Genomic DNA, 25,051 nt, shown 5'->3' with positions numbered 1-25,051 from the left:
CTAAGGTGTTGCATAACTTATATCGGGCTTTGGGCTTTATATTATGGATGGGTTTAAGTTTAAAAATAGACTGGACAATTGGATTGCGCTTGGGCATGGGCTTAGACATTCTCTGTTAATAGAGGGTAAAATCTGGCTTGACCCAGGCCTGTGATTCAATCTAACTGGTTGTATCTTGTACGACCTTTTAAAATGAGTAGAAAATGTAAAAGGGCACTAGTCTAGGGTTTTTTTATTCCGAAAATACTCTGCATCTTTCATATCAACCTTTTGGGAACGAAATTGGAGAGAAAAATCAAATATTTTGTTTTTATTTTATTTTGATTAATTTGATTGAATAGACATTAGAGTAAAAAATGTCATTTCCTACTTTCATCTAAGAAAAAGTGTGATTAGTAAAGTGCTTTTGCCTCCCACTTATGGGTCAATGGGGTATTTTATGTTTAATTTGTACTTTCAGTTTTTAATTTCTTTTATAAATAAGATAAAATTTTGGATTTGAGGCCAAAAGGGGCAATGCTTTTGGCCGGCTTCGGATTGGCTGCCCACGGAGGAGATTGGATCTGCTCCTCACAGAGCACGTTTCACACTGACCTCCCAGGCACATTTTATCATGCAGTGGAAACATCTCACATGATTAATAATATATAAGTATGGGAGATGTTCCCGATACATGAAGAGCAGATCCGGTCTCCCCACAGAATGCACCCCACAGCCTATCCCCTTTCGTGCACTGGGGAACATCTCCCGTGCTTGTCATAAGTAGATGCTCCCAATGCACAGATGGGATGGCCTGTGGGGTGCGTTCCATAGGCAGCTAATCTCATGTCCTTTTGGCGTTAGAACATATAAATCTTGAAAAATTATCCAAAATAAAAAAAAAATCACCCAATCAAACAATTAACGACAAAAGTTACGGCCTTCATAAGTTTTGAATACATTATGTGTTGTAACCCGCCACTCAGTAATCAGGTCAAGTAGGTTAATGGACAGTTGAATGGTTTTTTTGTCAATTTCCAGGTCTTAGGAAAAATTAGACCCAAAAAATGAGACAAGGTGACGGTTCAAATAGTTTGACCATAACGATGAGTTGAAAAACCTTATTGATAGACTTATTCATGGATCAGGTAGCTCCATTAGCTCGTTCTTTTTGAGGTTTAGACAAAATTATAGGTCTGTGGGCTCTAGCACAGGGTCAACTTTAAACATTAGGCTTGATTTAAGCCGGACTCGGACTTTCTCAAATAAAATTGACTTGGGCCAAATCCGACCAGATTTTATTACAAATAATAATATATATAAATAATCTTATTAAATTATTATCAAATTAATATAATATTAATTTATTAAATTATATTATAATTAGGAATTGAATTTTTATGTCCAATTAGGCTTCGGGCTTGGGCTTTACGTAAGGGCTGAGCTCAGGCTTGGGCTGGATATTTTTTATTAATAAAGAGGCAAAAGCTCGATCCGGCCCTTAAACAGGTTAGTTGTTGTAAAAATCAGAACCATAGGGTGTCTTGCAAAGGTTGCCTTTGAAAAATACACAAACCATAGGGGGTTTCAGTGAAAATGGCCCTTGATTCTTTCCGAGCGAAGTAAGAACTAAGAACAGCCGCCCCATGGCAGTCTCCTCGTTCGGAAGAAGGTAGAGCTTGGGGAAGGCGAGTACCACTACCTGACTACCTCAATGAGTTATCGTCGTCAGTTCATTTTCGTTATGCACAGTAACGGAGCCAATGGGACATGGTGTTCATCGTTTTAGGCCAATGGCGCATCGCACCCGCAGCCGACTTCCGGCACTTACATTTCACAGGTTCTCTGATAAGATTCAGGCAGAAGGCAGTTTTCCGGCAAATCATCTCTCTTCTACAATTCAAGTAAGCAAGTTTTCCGGTATCGCCGAAAAATATCCTCTAGTTCTACTCACAGAAAAACCATTTTCAAGAGTAGGATTAAAAGACAATTTTGAACAGTCGTGTAGAGATCGTGAAACCCTTTTGTCTCTTTTTCGGGATCCAAAAATAGCACTTAGTTTTTATGATTCTATTGATCATCAAAAACCCATTTTCATTACAGCTACTATTGTACATATACTTGTCCTTTCGGGGATTTATCGGCCTGCAATGTCGATTTTCAATAGGTTTTTGGGTAAGTATTCCGGAGATATTTGTTGGGTTTTCTTCGAATTCGTAAAGGAATTTTTGGATTGGGATTCTAGGAACAAGGTGTGTAGCATTCTATTAGAATGTTTGATTCGTCAAAGGAAAATTGCCGAAGTGGTTCAGATCTTTCCACTGATGAGGGAGCACAGTATTGTGCCGACGGTGTTTTCAATTAATGTGGTTTTGAAGGAATTGCTCCGTTCGGGTTTGATGACGGACTTTTGGTGGGTTATTGAAGAGACGAAGCAATTGGGTGTTGCTGAAGATGTTTATACTTGTGGTATTGTGGTCGCTGCATACTGTGAAGCAGGTTTGTATGATAAGGCATTGGATTTTGTAGGGAAGATGTGGAATTCTGGACATAATCCAAATTCTGTTGTTTACAATAGATTGATTGATGGGCTTTGTAAAATTGGAGAGATTGAAAGAGCCAAGATATTGTTCACGGAGATGGACAAGAAAGGTGTCTCACCTGATTCATGTACTTATAATATTTTGATTAGTTGGGATTGTGCAGAGGGTTTGATAGAAGAAGCGCTACTGTTGTTTGATAAGATGGCACAAGTGGGCATCCATCGGGATCAGATTACCTATTCTTCCTTGATTAGCGGGCTTTGTAAGAAATCAATGTTCCAGAGAGCAGATGAAATATTAGAAGCAATGAAAATAGATGGTTTGGTCCCTGATGTAGTCTTGTATAATCTTCTTATCGGGGTCCATTGTAGAATTGGAAATTGGGTCAGAGCATTAAAACTGGAAGTGGAGATGATTAGCTTTGGAATTAGACCTGATGCTGCTACTTATTCATACCTTGTCGATGGTCTTAGCAGTGGAGTTGAAGTGTCAAAACTGGGAGAGCTTTTGGAGGAATTCCAATTAAGTGATGGTAGTTTGGATACTGTTGTGTCTGATGCCTTGCTAACTATTGTTTGGAATAAGGGGAAAATTAAAGAAATGTTTTACCTCTGTCATAAAATGGACGAAAAAGGGCTTTGCCCTGGTGAAATAATGAGGGCCAAGATTTTAGTTGGTCTCTTAAAGCAACAAATGGTGGCAGAAGCTCATCAGTTCTTTGCAAAAATGTTTAGGAAAGGTCTTATCATGGATTCATTTAGATCGCCAAGTTCTAATCTAAACCAAGACTCTCAAGGTATATATGCTTCTCTTATTTCCAAGGATAACTATGCATGTAATATTGTTATTGAAGGAATGTGCAGCCAGGGATTGGTAGAGGAAGCTGTAAACATTCTGAAGCAGATAGAACTTGGTGGAGCTTTCATTGACAAAGCAATTTACTATACAGTTATGGATGGCTTGTGCAAACAAGGGGATACTAAAAGGGCAGAACTACTTTCTCAGAAGATGTCTGACAGTGGAATTAAGCTAGATGCATATGGTTACAACATATTGATCAATGGTTATTGCAAGAAAAAATTGACAGATGCTGCTTTTCTGGTTCTTGATGAAATGTTGCTTAAGAACATTACTCCAGACTTGGTCACTTACAACACTTTGATGAGTGGTTTCTGTAGAAATCATCAAGTTGGGAAATTGAGGGAAGTATTTGCCCATATGATCAGAAGGGCAGTGGGCCCTGACCAGATTTCTTATAATATTCTTGTAGATGGTTACTGTAGAGAGGGTGATATGAACCGAGCTTCTAAACTGATAGAGGAGATGGAGCTGGTTGGTTTTTCACCTAGTGCACTGACCTATGGCTCTTTGGTTTATGGATTTTGCAAGGGTGGAGATCTTGACAAAGCCAAAGAAATATTTAAGCAGTTGATTGAGAAGGAAATACCACATGATGCCTGCATCATGTATAACATTCTGATGGATGGATATTGCAAGAAACGGCCCATTGATGAGGCCATTTTACTCTTTGAGGAGATGTCTGAAAGGAATGTTAACCCTGACTTGGTGACATATAACATTCTCTTAAATGGACTTTGTCACAATTCGAGGACAGATAAGGCTTTGCACATGCTTTCTGTAATGATGGAAAGGGGTATCACCCCAGATTCAATTTCTTACACTGCACTGTTAAATGGCTACTGTAGAGATGGAAAACTGGAGGAGGCATTAAAACTGAAGGAGGAGATGAAGAGATCAAGTCTGACTTTTGATGATGTTGTGTATTCATCCTTGATCAAGGCACTTTGCAAGGAGCGACATATATCAGAGGCTGAAACTATTTTCTTTGAAATGAAGGACCAGGGGTTTTCTCCTAGTTTTTTTACATACAAAATGCTTATTAGTGGGTGCTGCCATGAAGAGCGGATCCATGATGCTTTGACATTCTGCGAGCAACTGGTTGCGGATGGCTTGAATATTGATGCCGACACTTGTATTGAGATTCTAACTAGACTTCATAGTAGAAATATGCTCCAGGAAAGTCAAAAATTTATGACAATGCTCTGGAAGGGAAACTCTTCCAATTCAAGCACATTTAACGTTGTTGTCAGTAAGTTCTGCAAGAAGGGGAGGATTGACTGTGCCCTTTGGGTTCTGGACCAAATGATTAACCCGGGATTGGAACTGGACTCTCAGTCATCCAGTTTCCTGATTTGTGGACTATGCAATCAAGGAAATGTAGTAAAGGCAGAGATAATTTTCAAGGAAATGTTGGACAAGGGAGTGTTTCCTTCTACTTGTGCTTACAAAATTCTAATTGATGAGCTATGCAGGAATGGTCTGGTAAAGAATGCATTTGAACTTCGTCGTAGATGTGTTCAGAGGGGATTTCTGCCTGAGAAAGGCTCTTATAGCTTGATTGTTCAAGCAGTCCAGATGCTTCAGAGGAGTCATTTGCGAAATAAACCAATTCATGATGTTCAAATGTTGGAAGATGTTGAAGTGTCTGGTTAATTTTGTGGCAGAGTATTTATCTCATTAAGATCCGTTTGGGAAATAAGAGTTCCTGATGTGGTCTTTCAGCTGGTGCAAGCAATTGTGGTCAAAACCCATAGCAGGGGTCTTCCTGCCACGGAGTTTGTATTGCCCACGAAAGGTGTGTTGCCTGTTCACTTTGTACTTATTACCTTTCACCATGAAGTGTATCCATAATTTAAACTGCTACATTGTGATAAATTTTGTTTTTTTTTTGTTTTTTTTTGTTTTTTGTTTTTTTTTTTTTTTGCGAAGACTGCTAGTTGTTTTTGTGCTAGACAAACCATCTCCAAGAGGCATGATGAACACTACTTATGTGTATTCGTAAGAGAGTAATAAAAGCCTTTTGATTACATGTTTATAACTTATTAAATACTTCACCATTAAATAATTTCTCTTTTGATGTTCCTAAAGTTTAAATCATAGTTGTCATTGGCATCACCTAGTTGACTAGGGCTGTTCATTGGTTGGTTCGGTTCGGTTGCATTTAATTTGTCAAACAAACTGAAAAGTTGGGTTGACTTTGAGGTCAACTGAAACCAACCAACAAGGAGGGAAAACCGACCTCAGTTTTTCATTTTGCGTGACGTTGGTTTAATCAGTTTTAATTAATGCAAACCAAAATGAATGCTTGCAGCTTAAAAAGGTCAATCCTAAATAAGTGGGCCCGACCTCTAATTATGCTCCCTACACTTATGACCAATTGCAATCAGCTAGTTGCAGTGTCAATCACTATTCTTGATGAATAACTATGCTGTCTCTTCAGTCTTCTCTCCTAGTCTCATAGATAGGGGTAGCAATTTCTCTCCCAACCTGTGGCACCCATGGAGGAGATTCGTTGAGTAAGTTCAATGAGGCTAGACAGCCTTCAGAGTTTGGGGATTGTGTTGGTGTGACTTTCCCGAAACGGATCTAGGACCTCGACCCGGGTCAAAATAACCCAAATACCCGACCCACTCAGGACTTTAGAAGAAATAAACTTACCAAATCAGCCAGTGATCCTAGGTGGTCCAATGGCAGGCAGATACAGTGCAGCCCTGTTTGGTTGGAGCCGGGGTGGCTCAGCCAATCTTCTATGCAAACTGAGTGGAGAGAGCTCGAGACTTCAGTGTATCTGTGTTCTCAGTCTCTTGATGTTGAGAACCGAGGTGTCAGCCAGGCCAGGGTGACATCCCTATCTCGTCATTCTGGGCTAGTGAGTTCGAAGAAGGATGATCATCGGCGGCAGCAACAAACCTCCCTTTCCTTGGTGCTTGTGAATGCTAAGCTGTTGGAGGTGACGCAACTAGCAGTGTTGGAGTTAGAGGATCAAAATGAAAATCTAACTGACAATCTTGAACAACCCAAAATGCCGGAGGAAAGAGAGAAAAGCCCTGTTGTGATGAAACAAAGTGAAGACAATCAATCATTAGAAAGAAATTAAGGACAAAACAAACCTCGTGACAAATCAGGAAGGTAAGTCGAGTAACAACTCTACTCATTCTTACTCTTGGGTTACATCTAAGCTATTAGGTTTGGGGAATTTTCTAGGGGTTTTGATGGAGGGTATGGAAGCAGAAACAGTAAAGTTTTTGGAAGAGATTGAACAAAGAATTCTTATGGAGAGGGGAAAAATGGCGGCAAAAAAAGGTGGGACAAATTCCTAGAGGAATAGGGAAATGATGCGTCTTACTTGGGGCCTGAATGATAAGGTGGGGAGCAGCGAAGGGGTTGTAAGGGGGTCGAAGAAAAATTGAGATGGGGGTCGAAGAAAATTTGAGGTGGGGGGTGTTTGCTTTTTCTAATTCTTCTTTCTATGGATTTAAGAATTTTATCTTGTAATGTATGAGGCTTGGGGTCGGGGAAAAGAAGAATGGTGGTTTGCGATTCTCTAAAGATGTCGGAATCGAAAATTGTACTGCTTCAAGAAACAAAAGTGGAGAAAATAGATGCTGGTATTATTCGAAGTGTTTGGGGAGAAGGACAGGTTAGATGGAAGGCAAAGGTAGCCACTGGGAGTGCAGGGGGCCTTTTATGTCTTTGGAATCCCTCTTTATGTAGCTTGATTTCTTGTAGCATTGGGAATTTCTCAATTTCTTTAGTCATGAAGCTTCAAGATGGTAATATTATTCAAATCACAAATGTGTATGGTCCAACAGTCTCAAATCTCAGGGTGGGCTTCTAGGAGTTATCAGATATGAGAGGCTCTTTGGCCTATACTTGGGTATACTTGGGTCATTGGTGGTGAATTTAATGTAACTTTATTGGTGGAAGAGAAGAATACAAGGAATGGAAGAATTGGGTCGTTGAGGCGGCTTGCAGATTTTATCAATAATATGGAACTTATGGACATCCCTGTTCATAGTAACAGATTCACCTGGACAAATAATCAAGGAAACTCCACCCTTGTGAGGTTGGACAGGTTCATGGTATCTTCAAACTGGGATGATGTCTTTCCGGACTTTAGGCAAATCACCCTTCCCAGACCTGTTTCAGATCACAGTCTTATCCAACTAATTTGTGGGCATTGGGAGAAAATCAAAGCTCCTTTTAAATTTGAAAATACTTGGTATGAGGAAGACGATCTTATTCCATTGATGAATGCTGTGTAGGAAGATATTCAGGTGGAGGGATCAAGCTCTTTTATCTTGGCAAAAAAAACTAGCTGCTATCAAAAGAAGATTAAAAATTTGGAGCTTGGAGAAAAAATTAAATTTGGGGATTGAAAAGAAAGCTTTATTGGGTATCATTGAAGAAATTGATAGAGCTGAAGAGATGTGTCCAATTTCTGAAGAGTTTAGGCTGAAAAGATCTCAAGCAAAAAACAGCTTTGACAAATTGGTTGTGAAAGAGGAAATAAAATGGAGACAAAGAGCTAAGACCACTTGGTTAAAGGGGGGTGATAAAAACACATTTCTTTCACAAAATGGCAAATTTCCGAGCTAGAATTTCAACTATTAATAAGTTGGTGTGGGAAGATAGGAGTGGGGACTTAGATTCAGAGATTAAATCAGTTGCAACTTCCTTTTATAAAAAGCTCTACAAGGAAAACTGGATGCATAGATCCTTTCCTTCTAATCTTCCTTTCAGGAGCTGAATGAAAATCAGAAAATATGGCTTGAAAGACCTTTTACAGAAGAGGAAATTAGTGCAGCAATTAAGAAATTAGAAGGAGATAAATCGCCTGGGCCGGATGGTCTCACAAACCTTTTCTATCTGAAATGCTGGAATTTTATGAAAGAAGATTTGATGAAAGTGCTCCAAGCGTTTCATGCTAATGTCTCTCTGCAAAGAAGCTTGAATGCTACATTTATAACCCTCATTCCAAAAATTGAGGGGGCTGTGAACATTAAGGATTTTAGGCCAATGAGCCTCCTGCACAGTTTTTACAAAATTTTGGCTAAAGTCTTGGCAGAAAGAATGAAAGGGGTGTTATAATCTCCAATAACCATAGTGCTTTTGTGCTAGGGAGGCAGATGGTAGACTCAATTTTAATTGCCAATGAGTTAATTGATTCTAGAAGAAGAGAGGGAACCCCAGGTGTAATTTTTAAACTTGATATTGAGAAAGCATATGATTTCCTGAATGGGATCAGATTTAAGGTTGGTAAGGGGGACAAAATCAAAATTTGGAAGGATCCCTAGTGTTTAGAGGGTTCCTTGTCTGATGCTTTTCCCCTACTGTTTCAAATTTTTGTGAATCAAAACACTTCAATTGCTGATAATGTAAGCATCTTAGGTGATTCCACCATTTGGACTCTTCTGTGTAGAAGCTTGTTTGATTGGGAAGTGGAAGAGTATGCGGTGCTGTTGGGGCTCCTTCAAAACTAGAGGATTGATATTAGTTTAGAGGATGAATGGTCTTGGAATGGAATGCAGATGGTATCTTCTCAGTTAAATCCCCTGTTTCTTAAGTTGTGCAGATCAGGGCAGGAGAACTTAGCCAGGCAGGTTTGAAATCCAATTAGTCCCTCCAAGATCAATTTTCTAGTCTGGACAATGGCTCTTGATAAATGTCTGACTAAGATTAACCTGGAGAGACGTGGTATTTAGATTCTGGATCTCTCTTGTGTTTTGTGTGGAAATCTTGCAGAATCTACAGAGCATTTGTGTATCCATTGTCTGGTTTCTTCTTTAGTCTGGGACATTTTCTCAAGGTTTTGGAGATTAGCTGGTCTATGCCCAAATCTGTGAAGGAGCTGCTGATGTGTTGGAGAATTGAGGGTCACAGTAAGAAAGGAAAGATTGTTTGGAATACCATTCCGCAAGCTGTGCTTTGGTTCATTTGGACTGAAAGAAATAACAGAATCTTCTGTGGTCAATTCAAAAGTCCGGATGAAGTTGTGCAGAGAGTTGTGGGCAAGATATGTTCCTGCTTGTCGGTGAATGAGGAATTTAAAAACCAGAATGTATCTCTTTTGTTTTGTTCTAAAGCATGGATGAATTTGTAATCTGTTTTGGGCCCAGGCAGAATTAGTGGTTTGGGCCTTGTTGTATCTTTCTTTATATTCTGAATAAATTACTTTACCTTTTTCCAAAACAAAAAATATCTCACCCAACCCATTAAGCCTACCCAACCTGCCCATTTACTTAGTGGGTTGGAAATGGGTTGAATCACCCATTGGATCAATTTAAATGGGTTGGATCGGGTCAGGTTGTGGATATCCATTGGGTTAACCACTAATGATACAAGTGTGAATTCCTTGGCCATTTTTCTTTAATTTTCTTCATTTGAGTGAAACAATTTATAATTAATGTATTAACTTTCTGTTAATTATTGACTAAAATTAGTTTTGGTTTGAGTCGACACAGTTCACCCAAACTGACATGAATCCAAATTAAGTCAAATGGCCCGATTTGGTTTGATTTGATTTTGGAGTGAATGGCCTAACTGTACCCAACCTGAATCAACCCAAACGACTTAGCAATCTAGACTGACCTGATTTGGGTCGACCAGATCCAACTTTTAATCAGATCGTTCGGGGCACCCCGACCTGACCCAATTTGGACTTGTTTAGGCCAGACCAACTTTGATTTGAGTCTAGATGGCATGCTTGACCCATCTCGATTTGGTTGGGTTGGGCAGCTTGGCTCAAATTGACCCGGATTGAGTCAATTGGGGCGATCCAAATTCATACTGCTCAGACTCAACCCGACCTGATTTGGATACAAATGCCTCAGTTCGATCCAGTTTGGGTTGACCGGTCCATCCGAATCCAAGCAGTTTAGACCCAACCCATTTTTTGCTGGTTTGCCTGAACCAACCTGACCTAGGTCTAGATGACATGGTTGGCCCTTCTTGATCCGGTTCGGCTCGGTTGGCTCAGTCTTAAATATGAACTCGTGCCTGACTTGATTTGGCTGGCCCGAGTCAAACCAACACATGACTGGACCGGTCTAGTTTGGACCAACTGGTGTGGTCCAAATCCAAACAGTTCGACCACTCTTGATGTGATTAAACCAAATATAAATCCAATTAGATGGTTCAAGTTGGTCCAACCGATTTAAATCTATGTGGTTTGGTCAAACCTGAAACCTGGACATAATGGCTCCAAGTGATTAATTACTTTTTATTCTCCTTGTAAAAATAATATGCATGTAAAGGAGTTTGTTTTTGTTAAAAAGGAGTTGGTTTTAGTTGTTGTGTAAACAACAACCACTATTACCACCAAGTCATGAGTCATGACCAACTTATTGTTGAAAAGGAGTTGGTTTTAGTTAAAAAGGAGTGAAGGGAGAGATGGGTGAGATGACAGAATATGGAGAGTAGCAGTTGTCAAACGATAAAAAAGAGACAAAATGCATCAATGCATCATATGTACTTACAAAAGGCAATAAGGCATATATGTGTGTTGGTTCAGGTTGGTTTCAAGTCAGCTAACAAAAGGCATAAATGCGACCGAATTGAGTCATTGGGTTCTTCCATTTTCTAAACCAAGGCTGACCAAACCACTTTAGAAACTGAACATCTTGGGTTAGATTGGTCCGGATTGGCCGGTTTATAACATCTTGTGAACAGTCCTATAAGCAACTAGGTGCTTTCCTAGCCTGAATGCCTTGACTTATATCAAAAAGGCACCCATCTAGGTGATAAGGTGCTTCCCTAGGTGACAAAAATCACAAGGCAAGTGTCTTAATGGCTGCATCTTAGCAGTATCTTGTTGATACTTAACTCCACTTGTGTGAGCTTGTCTTACACTGCCCGCCGGTCTCAAGCCCGGATAAAAGAGTAGGGTTCTGTCAAGTTGGAAGCTGGCATAAAACTTTTGCCTAAGTCTTACATTCATAGATCCTGAGTTGTCTTTTCATGTGGATATGGCACTAAACAGAACGGAATGGGGAAGCAGGATTCATGTAGCACGCTAAATAATTGGGATAAGGCTTATATGATGATGATTATATTTATCACTTATGCTTCATTTTAAGGTTTTACTATTGAATTGAAATGATCCAAGGGTTTTGAAAAGAGAAATAGAAAGAAAGATGGGATGGTTAAAAGTGGTTTCTTCTTTTTTTCTTCAGCTACTCTCTCTCTCTCTCTCTCTCTCTCTCTTTCATATGCACACACATTAAATAAAACAGTGGCTCTACCCCTATTTTCTTTTTCTCTTTTTCCTTACTCTATCTTAACTTTTTAATGTATAAAATTCTAGCCTTCTTTAGTTTCCAATTGATATGAAAATGCTCTATAAAATTCTTATTATGTTGTAGTGTTATTTTTGAAAATGTTGAAATTAATAAATTCTAAATATAATATTTTTGATAGGAAACGGTAACTTTCATTAGAGAATTGAAAAGATTACAAACTTACCACCCACAAAATGGATGGAAAAAATCAAAACTTACAAACAAGCCCAAAACAAAGCCTCCCTAGTAACTCCTTGCTTATCTAAAGTGTCAGCCATTCCATTTGCTGACCTTCTTACCCATTTAAAATGCACCCTATTTTCCCTTGCTAAGCTAATAATCTCTCTTAGAGGCTGTCTAAGAGACCAAACTCCCAAGTTTCCAGATTGCATCCACCCTATTACCAGCTTGGACTTCTAATTGCTGCATTTCCCATTGTTTTGCCAGTCTCAAACCTTGAAGTAAGGCCATTACTTCTGCCCTTAATGAATCTCCCACTCCAATTGGGCCCGAGTGGAGGGCCAAGACTTTTCCTTCCTCATTTCTGAACACACCCCCAACTCCTGACTGACCTGGATTACCCAAGGAGCTTCCATCAAAGTTTAGCTTCACCCTGAACTGAGGCGGTGGTACCCAACATTCTTGTACCACAGGGGAGGAAGGAGAGGATGCAGCTATAACACTCCAATTTCTAATTAAGTGAGTTGAGGAGAAGTCCTTGAAGAGATGATGTACTTTCAGCCAATGCATAACCTTGATGGTGACAACCTCAACAAGTGCTTCCTTGGATTTTTCTTGCCCTACGAATTGTTTCTCTCTTCCCAAATTGACCAAAGGATGGTTGCTCTTGTTATCCAGCACATTACCTACCTCTTTTCCTTGGTTGTTGGAAGAAACTAGAGTAAAAAAGGTTCAACACACCCGAGGGGGGATTCCATCTGCAACCAAACAATGAAGAGAACCAATCCCAAAAATAAGAAGCAAAAGGACAAGAAATCAAAAGATGAGTTGCCGTCTCACCATTTCTTAAGCAAAGGTAATAGACATGTGGGGAAAGGCACCAGTCTGGCCTTTTTCTTTGAAGTACATCCATAGTATTGATGTTTTGAAGAGCCACTTCCGAGCAAAAAGCCCTAACCTTTGGTGGCACAGGAGAATGCCAAACTTCTTTAGCAGGAAAGGAGACATACACAATAGAAGACTGAGCTAAGGCGTTGAAAAAAGATGAACAAGAGAAAGTCCCTAAAGAAGACTCTCTCCGAATTCTACTGTCCGGGCAGGAAAGATCTAGGAAAACTGAACTCAACGCAGTGAACAACTCATCTGCAGAAGTCAATTCTGAATCCCTCAACCCTCTTCTCAAACCCGAAGTCCCCTCAGGCACACGAAGTGAGGAGATGGTGTTGAATTTATTTAGGGAAAGAGAATACTGGGAATCTATCCTTAAGGGGAGTGTTCCCAAGCCAAAGGTCCTCCCAAAACAGAATTTTATTACCTAAGCACAGATCAAATCTGATGAAAGACTGAAAGGAAGGCAAGACACCAACAATTGCTTTCCAAGGGGATAAATGAGAAGCCCTAGGGTCAATGCCAGCATCCCATTCATTAGCTACCATCCCATGAATACTTTCCACCACCAAGTGCCACAAACTGTCCTGCTCCAAAGGAAATCTCCACAACCACTTTCCTAACAAAGCTACATTTCCTAATCTGATATTGCCAATGCCTAGACCCCCTGCTTCCTTTTTCCTAAAAATTACTTCCCACTTCACTAAATGGTCCTTTTTTGAGTCACCCGGTTCCCACAGAAAGTCTCTCATGAGCCTTTCTAACTTATTGGCAACCTTGCATTTTAGATATGATGAGTTGCCATGTTTTAGGAGGAAACTAAATGTTCTTAATAAAGAGAGTTGTTATTTTTCAATTTATATGCATGCTGATTGGCCTACAAAACTAGGGAACTAACCTATGTAAAGTTTTATTGCCTAGGTGACATATTGGTGCCCGCCTAGGTGATAGGCAACTAGGTGCTCCACTGTCAAATAGAATTGCCTATATGCCTTGACAACTATGGTTTAAACCTTCCTTAGGGGATTGAAGGAAATCAGCAACCTCACCAACTTCTACATCTCGTAAATTTTGCCTTTATCAGAATATATTTGGTCTAAGGGTTTGAATGCTTTTGACTTACCAATCACAATCTGAAATTTTTGAGTTCAGAAGCCATGCCATATTTCTTGATTTTTTCTTAATTAAATAAGCAGTATTCAGTTTCTTGGTGTCCTCATCATTGATATCCGATATATATGTATGACAGTGGTGCACAAACATGCTTATCAGCGTCCAAGTAAGATTTTCAGCAAGTCCCAGCTTAATATCTCTTGAGACTAAGAGCGGATTCTTAGTATCTTGGATGTGGAATTTCACATTTTGGGTGGGAGTACTTCAGTGAACAAATCTACTGGATTGGTTCTCAACAAGTCTGCTAGGTGATGGAGAACTTCATCCATCTATTTGCATGTGCATGTATATAAGCTGTTAGTGTGGTGGTATATTTATCAAATTCCAATTTTCTTTTATTAATTAGTTTCAGGAATATGGAAGTTAAGATTCTGGATAATTTGTTGTTGGTTTTTAAGACCTTTTGCTTCTCTTACCAAGTTAGTTCTTGTCAAATCAAGTTATTTGTAGTTTATGGTGAAAATATCTATGCTATATAATGCAGATATTTGTCTTGGTTTCTGTGTAGACCCTAAAAGCTAAACCACAGTTGTATTATATATTTAAGTTTTTTGTTTTTACCCTTTTATTAGTATTGTTTTTGAAAAGGTAAAGTACTGCTTTTACCCTTTTATCTTGCTCACGTGCATAGAATGTGCTCTTACACTAGTTTATTTTAAAGTTGATTCTTCTGCTTCAACGTTTTGATTTTTGTTTTCTTTACTCTTACTTCCTTTCTCTTTTTTCTCTTCTCTGTTAAGAAATGATTTCTTCTTCTAAAGGCAACTATGCAATTGGCCATATGCCTTTTGCAGATTGAAGTTGTAAAACTCTGCCAGAAAATAATTGGTCAGATGCTTTTTTTTTTTTTTTTTACTTTAATCAAATGTATTACGTGAAAGCTTATATAAGGACGTGAGTCCTGGCATCTGAACTACAAAAGTTATTTCATTGCGATTAGTATGCTATATATTCTGATCTCAGGAACTGTTTTGAGTGGTTTGGATGCTGGAGACCTGCCTAGCATTTTCCATTTCTTAGACCAAGTTAGTGGTTGGCCCATAAAACTATTGACTGACACATAATGATTGGTTCTTCTGATTTCAACCATTTTGGTGTACTTTGATCCAAAATTTGAACTGACCTGGAAAAGTTGATTCTTGGTTACCAGCTGACCTGCCTAGTAGATCTGGCTTCGATAACTATGAAGAGAATGAACTTTTCTTGTAGTGACTGGTCCAAGTTTGAGCTTTTTGTATTAGATAGTGGTGGTATAGGGCCTTCGAAGTCTGAGGATCTTGGTGCCATTGTTAAAGCTCTAAAATATTGGTTGCATTATAAATTGTTAGCCATTGTTAATTGTTTTATTATCTATCATTTTGTATATAAAAACGAAAATTTTTTAGTCTCTTTTCTCACTACACATTTTTTTTTTTCCACTGTTGCCGTTTGATAAGTTCCCATTTTCCAGTCTGACCACTTCTTGAAACCATTTCTATCTGAAGTTATTTTTTTGATAGATAAGGTAATGTTTATTGTAATATGTCAAAAATTCAAGGCCACAGGCTCTTATGCAGTGGCTTTAAATAACTAAAGTTAGAACTAGTGTTTAGAAAACTGGACCAGACCGGCCGGTCGGACTGGTTGAACCATGACTAGGGCCTTGGAAGGTTCGGTCACACCCCAAGAACTGTAATGTCTAAAAACCCAGTGAACCTGTCCCGGTTTCATGAGATTGCCTGGGTCACTAAGTAATTGAAATTCTAAAATGAATGTGACAAGACTTGAACCCATAAGCTCTTATTTTTCATATGTTGCTTAATTACCACTAATCCACCTCTTTACTTATGCTATTTAATCTTTTTATTGTATATAGTACTTTGTTACATACATATTTTAAAGAAAATGTAAATTAAGAGACTTGAACCTTGGTCATTTGCTCTAAAAATTAAAGAATTTGCCATCCATCCACCATATTTAAGTATATTAAAAGTTATAAAGTATATTATGTATAGTATTTATATAACCCGTAATATATATACATATATGCCACATCATCATGTTTCGTCCCCGGGTTAACCTCTAACCCATGAACCTCTCCCTTCTCCAGTTCTATGACTGATCTGGTTCTCTGAACATTGGTTTGATTCGTTAGAACCATGTAAACCATATCCATGTGTTGTTGTCTGCTCCTCTTTACATTAAAGTCAAAAATCATTTATTCCCACTGCATTTGAAAATTATCAATTTTCAGACACAAAATCTTGAATTTTTTTTGTGGTAAAAATAAAGATACTTGATTGAAAGAAAAATGTATACAAGTAGTATATGAGCTTTGTGGTCCAGGCACCAACAGCCAACCAAAACAACCTAAAAAACTCAACACTACTAATGACAGCCAAAATGCCAACCTCCAAACATCCACTTTCTAGACCAAACTTTAACACCAGCCCCTCAAAATCCAACTAAATAAAGAAAATCAAAACACCTGCTAAAGCAGAAACAAAGTACAGAACACACAACCCACCTCTACAACGGAACTGTCAATTTCCTCTGTTATTTCTCAAAGATTTTTTTTTCCCTTTTTGTCTCAGGATGGTGATTACCCCATGAATGGATCTGCTTCTTTATTTATTCTCCCAAGGAGTTGATCCAATTCCTGGTATGGAATCACTTCCGTTTATGATTATAGTGGTGATGCTTTCCTCACACTAATGTACTAGTAAATCCATAAAATTCTATAGCCAGTTTAACCCTCCTTTCTTCCAATTGTCACCATTCTTTTCATCTGTCTCTGTTTTCTCAAATCAGTAAGTGATAGAAGATATGGTTAGGTATTTATCTATGAGTACGTGTGTGTGCTCATGTGACTGCATGTGTGAGCACTTGCATGTTTTGTATATCCTTCTGTTTCTTCTACCCTGAATCAATGACTCCTTTTAGCACAAACATGATGGATTCATTTCACACAACTAGCTTGAGGATGCTTAACAAGTATGATAATTTTTGTTTGGTTAGGTAAATACCATGCATCCGATTAATTCATTGAGCATATCTGGACACTGGATTATGTTATATCAAAATAATGCTTCTTCTATTTGAATGTGCCAACTATGGACTATCAAATTAATTTCTTTTTTATTGTAATCATCAATGAATAAATTGATACTTTGTTTCTTAATCTATGTTTGCATTTCTATTACCAGGTAAATTCATATGTAACAGCTGTGAAGCTCCAAGGCATGCCATGTGATTTTCTTGAGAAATTAGTAGTTATTCCCTTACATGAAAGGAATTATTGCTGGTCTTTCTCATGCATGGACCAAAGAAGTGGAGGTGGCAGCTACTTTATGTTGGGTAAGTTCACTGAAAAGCTAAGATTAGTAATGCAATGTCTCAAGTTCTTCTTTCACCTCTTTTTAATTCCAGAGTATTGATGGCTCTTGGAAGGAAGAAAGGTTTTTGGGCTGTGGAACCAAGCCATGGTTCTTGTGGCCCATGAGCTTGCGGTGTATTAAGTACAGAAGTTGTGCAATCTGTGAGCATTAAAAATTAGGTGCTATATGGTCAGGCTGTTTCTTTCAGGGAACAATTGAAACTGCAGGGATGGTGGGATTGAATCAGAACTCCATTGAAGTGTTGCCCATTTTAATTGAGACTTTCCTCTGCAATTGTGAAACCTTGGACCATGGTTTTTAAAAACGAACTGGTCAGGGGTCCGGTTACCGGTTCGAACGGTCCGACCGTTCGACCTGAATGGCCGGCCCGTTCTGTAAAAAAAATAAAAAAAAATTAAAAAATTGGAAAGCGGTCAAAACCGTTTGAACGGTTAACCGGCCGGTTCAGCGGTTTGCTGACCAAAATCAACGGTTTTGGGGGAAAAGCGGTTTTGGAGGAAAACGGAACCGGTGACCGGTTCCCGGTTTTTCCAGTCCGACTGTCTGGTCCGGTCCGGTTTTGAAACCAGTGCCTTGGACATCAAATGTTTCTAGATCCTCTGGATCTTCGTAAGAATATTCTGGATGAAGGTATTACCAGGCACGTCTGCACACTGAATTCTCTAATTCATTTTTGTGCCTTTTCATTTGGTAGAAAACCACTACTGCAACTGTTTTGAATATGTTAATACAACAAAAAACAAGTTATTTTCTTCATGAGTAACAAGTAAAATCAGGTGCCTGCTTTTAATTTTTTCCGGTTCTTTAGCTCTTTTTCTTTTGTTGTAGTCCAATACCTGAGAAGATCAATGCGGTGTGAATGTTGTTATGCATTATCCTCATAAGGTTTTTCACAAAATAAAAAAAAAAACTTCATCATAGGGTAGGAGTCCTCTATTATTTGAGGTACATAAACAGAATACTAGCCTGGACTTTTAATCTACTTTCGAAGGGCTATCTAGTGCATAACTTAGGCTCAGCAAGCATGGAAAAGAATGATTAGAATGGGGGACTTTTATCTCCAGCTTCGATTGTCTTCCTTGCCTTTTGCCTTTCTTTAATCAGTCCCAAGGATAGGGACTTTGATATCTCCAGATCACCATAAACAGACCGTCAGTGACCTGCTTACCAACGTGTATATGATCCTTTCATTGAACCATACCATAGACAGCTTCATTGAACAATTATTTGCTGATCATTAAGTTGGTTATTGCAGGTCTTTGGTAATGAAAAGCTGCAAGAATTGTGTTATTGGATAACTAACAAGATTTTAAAGATAATGTCTGTGGCCTATTCGGTAGTTTCCTTTGAAGTTGTTGCAAAGATAGTTAAAGCTCAGTTTATAATTAGTTAGAAGCCTTGAATTTCCCCTGTGGCTTCTAACAAATACTGAAACCTCTCAGTTTTCTCCTAATCTTTATGCATCCCCTATCAATTGATTTTGCCATAAATGAGACTAGGGGTGGATTCGAGCCGAGACGAGCTGAATATTTGAGTATTCGAGCTCAGCTTAGAAGAAAACTACAAGGCTTGAATTCGGGCTCGAGCTTGATTCGAACTATAAATTCAAGCTCGAATTTGGCTCGACTGAAGAACTCATATGCTCGAGGTTTGATTCAGCTCGAGCTCGACAATGAGCTGAGCCTATTCAAGCTCGAATTCAAGCAATTTTGTCCAGAAAATGACGCATCTACATTTCCTTTTGTCAAATTAAACCCTCTTATTGTTTATATTCTAGAAAAGGACATATGTCACGTATCTATATTTCCTTCTTGTGCTTATTTATTTACTTTTTTTAACCTTAACAGTGTGGTCAATGACCAAGAGTGAATGCGTAATCAGTTATCAGGGCCTATAGCTACAGGCCCTACTCCACGGGTTCATTGCACACTTGTCCTTTGAATGAGCAAAACTTTAGACCCAAAAGACTGGTTCTAGTGTGGGAAACATTTCATATCGAAGCATAAGAAGTAATTCTTAACCTGTAATTGTAATTGGGTGAAATCTTCACTACATGTGGGAATATATATACATATCAGCTTTCTTTACTACATTCTTGGTAACCATTCTTGGAGTGAATAGCGTTCCAAATCCTCATGAGAAGACGCTAAAAATGATCCACGTCTTAGAATTATGCTTGGTTGGAGAGAGTCCCAGTTGTTTATGTAAATCTGGTCAAAGCTTTGATTTCTCATAGGTGATGAACCGGTAGCAGTGGGCATGTACCAAGTTAATTGCTACATCCTTATCAGCTCGAACAGACAACAAGTTAATTCCTTGTCCTTCATGGAAATATCTCTAACATGATTGCTTCCATATTCAGTACACAGGCTTAATTCTAAGGATGTAGAAGGGCTGGGTATTACTACTTTTGTGGATTATATTTTTATCTATTGACTGGTTTTTGGGATGCAGCAGTTTAAGATCTAAAGTAAAAAAAATTGAAAGATAGACATGAGTTCTGTGTGGATTATATTTTTATCTAACATTTTATTATTTGTACTGAAGTCCTGGTGTCTCAGGCTCCTATGTTTACCATATCCATATTAACTATATAAAGTTATGGCCATGTAAACATCAGAACTAGTTTAAGGCCCAGTAAGTTCCAATCTTGAAGCTGAAAAGGAAATTTGTAGTCTATGATTCTGTGCAAAAACTATAATGTGTTAAGCAGAGCCAAAGACACCTTCAAGTTGATACTTAGAAGATGATGTATAGAAAAATATATACTAGCAGGTGGCTAGCAACATTTTCTCTAGTCAACCAAGGAACTGAGGAACCCTAATCAAGTCTTGTATTTTCTTTGGGCCAACTTCTGCCAAAAGAAATTAAGCATCAAATGTCTACATGGTAGAAAGATGAAAGCTGGAGCCCATTAAGCATATTAGTTCATCCTCCTGTACATAACATTTTAGTCTCTTACAACAATCTCCCTTTATCACCTCTTTGTTAGCTTCATCAAGTATGACAATCCCTACAACATAACATTTATGAAATCCCTGTGCCTTTCCAAAAAATGTGATCGCTTTCCTAAAACAATCCATCCTATTCATCTCTCCTTTGTTGTGTAAATAAAAGAGGTGTTGATAGTTATTAATTGAGATTCAAATTTGAACATTAACATCGATAATTATGCCTTGAACCTTAGTGATTGATGGAAAAAAGTGGAAAGTTATACATTACCCTAAACTTGATTGTGATATTCAACTAGGTGTTGGATTGGATTATTTTTTATATGTTTATTAGTGAGATCCATCAAGGGTCACAACTTGGGTATGTTGTGGTAGTCTAAGAATTCATCTGAGTGAATGATCATAGTGATAGGATTGGTCCCTTGGTTGAACAAAGTGAATGATAGAGTTTACACTCTCTTTAATGGAAACCTAAACTATCGACAATGAATTTCAACCGTGTTTAAAATTTGATTATTTATATATATATTAATGTTTTATGAAAAATGTTGGCAAAAGGTTTTAAATCCTAGGATCCATTCGAGTTGAGAGTGTGACATTGCACCTGATAGTCAGGGGAGATGTTTTTTTTTTGTCGAGTAATGTTTGGTTAATATGGGTTGAGAGGTTAAGTGTAAGAGACAATTACATGGCTGATTATCTGATGAGTTTTATCTTATTTAAATCCATTATCATTGGATCTTTATGAGATGTAAGAATTTAATTATCATTTAGATGTAAATGTTGGGCCCATATTGAATCCATAGTGATGTGCTAAGGGATTCACTATGTTTAGTAGTGAATTCGGCCAAGCCTTTTCATAGAAGTTGGGCTGAACCCATATGGATTTACGCGAGGTCATTGTGGGGTTCCATGCCATTCAAATCAGGCCTATGTTGGCCATCCAACACCTTGGATTAATTAAGTTGACACATGACAACTATTCTTATAAGAAAATGTTTATCTCTAATTAGAGTCCATATCTGATTTAGATTTGGATTATCTCATAATTTAATTATGACATAGTTCCATAAGAGATTCTAAAAGAGGAGGGGGGTGAACTAGCCAGCCACAATTTCATACTTTTGTAGTTTCTGATTCTCTCTACTCTTCTTTGTCTCCTAGATTTAGTTAGTTCAACATCAACTATCTAGGACTAATATAGATAAGTTTTCCTCTGATTTTTACAAGAAAAATCAGAGGTATATCAGGCTCATCTTCCTTAGTTCGATCTAAGCAGTTGCATTTCAGTTTTGCAGAAAATTGTTGTTGAATCGGCTTTAGGTATACATTGCATCATCTTCAGTGGATGTTGGTTTTAAGACTGATTTGTGCATGAATTTCCACCTTGGGATCTATATTTGTGGAATCTATATCAGGTATATATCTTCCTCTTTGTTTGGTTTTAAATCTGGTTTGGTTCAGTGCAAGATCGATTAAAAAAAATGCAGTTTTTCAAAACATAGGGAATTCGATTCCCAAAAGGATTAGGTAGCTTTTGAAAATTCACCCAACAATTTAGCATGGTTCATCCATCCATAAGATGGATTATAATTCTTTTCACAGTGGTATCAGAGCACTAGTTTCAACCCTTGGATTGAACCAAACCGGATTTGAACCAAAACTCAAATCAGCGAGAACTAATATAGTCGATTTGAGTAATTAGTAGAAACTTCTGAGAATTTGGTTCTTAGAGTGGACCAATGATCTGGAATTTTTTATATATATTCTGATATATTATAGAATTGTTCTATTTGGATTATTGAATTCTTGGGTTGAAAGTGCGATAGAGATTGAACTCTTGATGGTGGCAAGATTGGTGTACACCAAATTCATTAATTTGATTATTTGGTCTATAATTAATTATTTTTCTTTTCTAGAAAGAATGTATTAGTTTTTCTGGTGTAAGCAATAGAAATTAAGGATTTTCTATTTTTTTATCGGAGAAATCGTTGGAGCTTGCAAAGAAGGCAGAAATTGCAAATGGAGATTGATTTGTAGATTGCAGTTTCATAGGGATACCGTTTTTGTCCGAATTGGATTCAGACCATCACACTATCAGCCATAGCCATTTATTTCTGATTATCTGTTTATTTATTTATTGATATGATTGTAAATGATAATTGAATTTCAGATCATTACATATATGGATTGATGTAGGGGTGAGCATTCGGTTTATTTGATTAAAAACTGAATCAAATAAACTGAATTTTGAAAACCAAAATAAAAAGATGAAAATTGAACCGAAACCAAATTACAAGAAAACCGAAATAACTGAAATTAGAATTTTTGGTTCGATTTTCGGTTAAAAATTGAATTTAATTAATATAATATTATATATTATAACCTATAATATGTATTATGAAATCGAATTTCATTATAATACATTATATAATATAAAAACAAATAAATATATAGAATATTATATATTGTATATTATATTATATATTACATATTATATAATGAATTTCTGTTAATTCGATTTTTTTTTTGTTAATCAATTTCTAACTATGAAAACCAAAACCGAAAATCGAAATTCCTAAAAACCGAACAAAATAAATTGAAACCAAAATTTGGGTTTGGTATGCCGGTTTTAACCAAATAATGCTCACCCCTAGATTGATGAATGTTTTGGATACCAAACACTAGGTCGATCTGAACTAGTTTTGGTCTAATCTTGTTGGCACGAACATATGGTTCTTTGAGCTCTGATCACAGCCCATTGGATCACTATTTGATTGACCCCAAATCGATTTGGGCTAGGGGTTTGATGACTCATTGCATGAACCAATTCGACCTATACTTAAAAAACCCTTTTATGTTAGATTAAAGCAAGACCAACCCATTTAAGTAATTTTGCAGTTTAGCCCATATATCAAGATAAAACTATTAGATAATTTGATCCATTGATAGGCTAATCAAATGTTAATCTAAATGGATTTGGTTTTTACAAGTTTTAAAATTAATATGGATCAATTATGCATGTGTTTGTGATGTATTGAATGAATGTGATTCATTCATAGGCTATATAAATGCTTGGCCTATGTATTGACTTATGTGTTTCCCTATGATCATCATGACTGAGTCCACATGATTACCATGATGCCCATGGACCATTACATGATCTCCTTTTCTAATGGGTCCCTTAAATAGCTTCCTCTCCAAGAGGAACTTCACGGAAACCCTAGCCCATTAAAGGCCCATTTGAATATGATTTTAGGAAAGTCAGTAGAAGCCACTATGGTATGACCTAAATTTGACCTAGGGACTGATATACACATTCCCGCATGATTAATATAAGTGCAATGAGATAGGGATGGGTGAGCATTTAGTTTTTTTGGTTCAAAACCGAACCGAAAAACCACAATTCTAAAAACCGATTTAGTTATATGATAAATCGAAATCGAAACTGAAATATTTGAAAATCGAAATTATTTTTTGGTTATTTCGGTTAGAACTGAAATATTTTTGTTTTGTGGTGAACCGTAGCCTAGAGTTGGAGGAAGATGCATTGATGCAACGGCAGCTGGAGCATAGAGTCGACACTCGACGACTCGACGACGACGACGACGACGAAGAAGAAGAAGAAGAAGAAGAAGAAGAAGTAGAAGAAGAAGAACGACGGCATAGAGTCGACACTCGACGACAGCCGGGACTCTGGACTTCTGAAGAAGAAGAAGAAGAACAGAGTCGACACTCGACAACAACCGAAACTCTGGACTTTTGTTGTAAGCCTGCAAGGCCTATGACTAGCGCTTGGCAGTGAAGATGAAGAACCAAAGAAGAACGACGGCAACAGTTCAGCATCGAAATACCGGAAGAGCGCAACGGAAGTCGGAAGTCTAAGTCTGCGGTAATCGGAAGTCCCTGAGTGTAGACTACAGAGTGCCTGGGGCTAGACTAGGAAGACTCTAGAGTCTGGTCTTTGTCTCTGCTTTGGACTTCTGGAGTCTAGAATTGGAACTTTGGAAGCATCGAAGCGTAGCGGACTATGCACTGTGTGACTATAGAACAGATGACGAATAGTAGAAGGATCTGAAGGAAGATGAAGAGTTTTCCTATTTTGAGTGTTTTCCACGAAAACTTTTCGTGTGTAATACTCAAATCAGTCAAACATTTACTTTATTGCTCATTATGATTATGGATTGGAAATTGAAACTACATGTTCGTGTTCAATCTTCAATGTATAAAGTATAATCATTAATTAAATATTAATATAAAATTATAAAATATAACATAAATAATATTTAAAAATATAATTATAAAACTAAATCAGTTTTTTCGGTTAACCGATTCAACAAATATGTTAACCGAAACCGAAATCGAAATATTCAAAAACCAAATAACAAAACCAAACCTGACCGAAAAATCGATTAGACCGAACTGATGAAACCGAAACTGAAATTTCAGTTCGGTTTTTCGGTTTTAACCGAATTATGCTTACCCCTAGAGATAGGGAATATCATAAGATGATGTCTCTAAAGGTCTTCTGTCATTACATAAAAATGGGTTCAATTGGTGGGTGGAAGACTTTTCTACAGTATCTCTAAAGGTCTCAGTGGGATGTTTCATGAGATGATAGAGGCATCATAGACTAGTGAGAGGGACCTATCCTAAAATGGAAGACTCTTCTACAGTATCTTGGGGCTCCTGATATGACGGGTCCGCACTTACCGGTTAGAAAGGTTTAACCTAAAATGACAATGAACTTTGTTTGATAGAGGCCAAAGGAAAAGCTCATTGGATGGGTGGATATGTGATCCTTCATAGAAAGTGATTAT

At 37.7% G+C, this 25,051-nt stretch overlaps 1 protein-coding gene across 5 annotated transcripts; it reads left to right on the top strand.

The window, feature by feature from the left end:
* Positions 1-1,482: 1,482 nt before the first annotated feature.
* LOC148871185 (uncharacterized) lies at positions 1,483-24,453 on the top strand. 5 transcript variants are annotated; one of them, XM_088967460.1, is made up of 4 exons: positions 1,483-5,178; positions 13,980-14,151; positions 17,089-17,239; positions 23,760-24,453. In XM_088967460.1, exon 1 carries the CDS (start codon positions 1,743-1,745, stop codon positions 5,034-5,036), a length of 3,294 nt encoding a protein of 1,097 aa, XP_088823586.1. In that variant the 5' UTR covers positions 1,483-1,742; the 3' UTR covers positions 5,037-5,178; positions 13,980-14,151; positions 17,089-17,239; positions 23,760-24,453. The 5 variants fall into 5 exon arrangements, with proteins under 5 accessions (XP_088823586.1, XP_088823587.1, XP_088823584.1 ...); XM_088967458.1 differs by lacking the exon at positions 23,760-24,453 and adding an exon at positions 21,522-22,289 and having other exon boundaries at positions 1,526-5,178; XM_088967457.1 differs by lacking the exon at positions 23,760-24,453 and adding an exon at positions 19,128-21,488 and having other exon boundaries at positions 1,526-5,178.
* Positions 24,454-25,051: the final 598 nt, after the last annotated feature.

The sequence above is a fragment of the Nelumbo lutea genome, chromosome 2, assembly GCF_056320005.1.
Source record: "Nelumbo lutea isolate HS-2025 chromosome 2, American lotus-T2T, whole genome shotgun sequence".
Classification (NCBI taxonomy): Eukaryota; Viridiplantae; Streptophyta; class Magnoliopsida; order Proteales; family Nelumbonaceae; genus Nelumbo; species Nelumbo lutea.
This window is presented reverse-complemented; position numbering and strand designations above follow the sequence as displayed.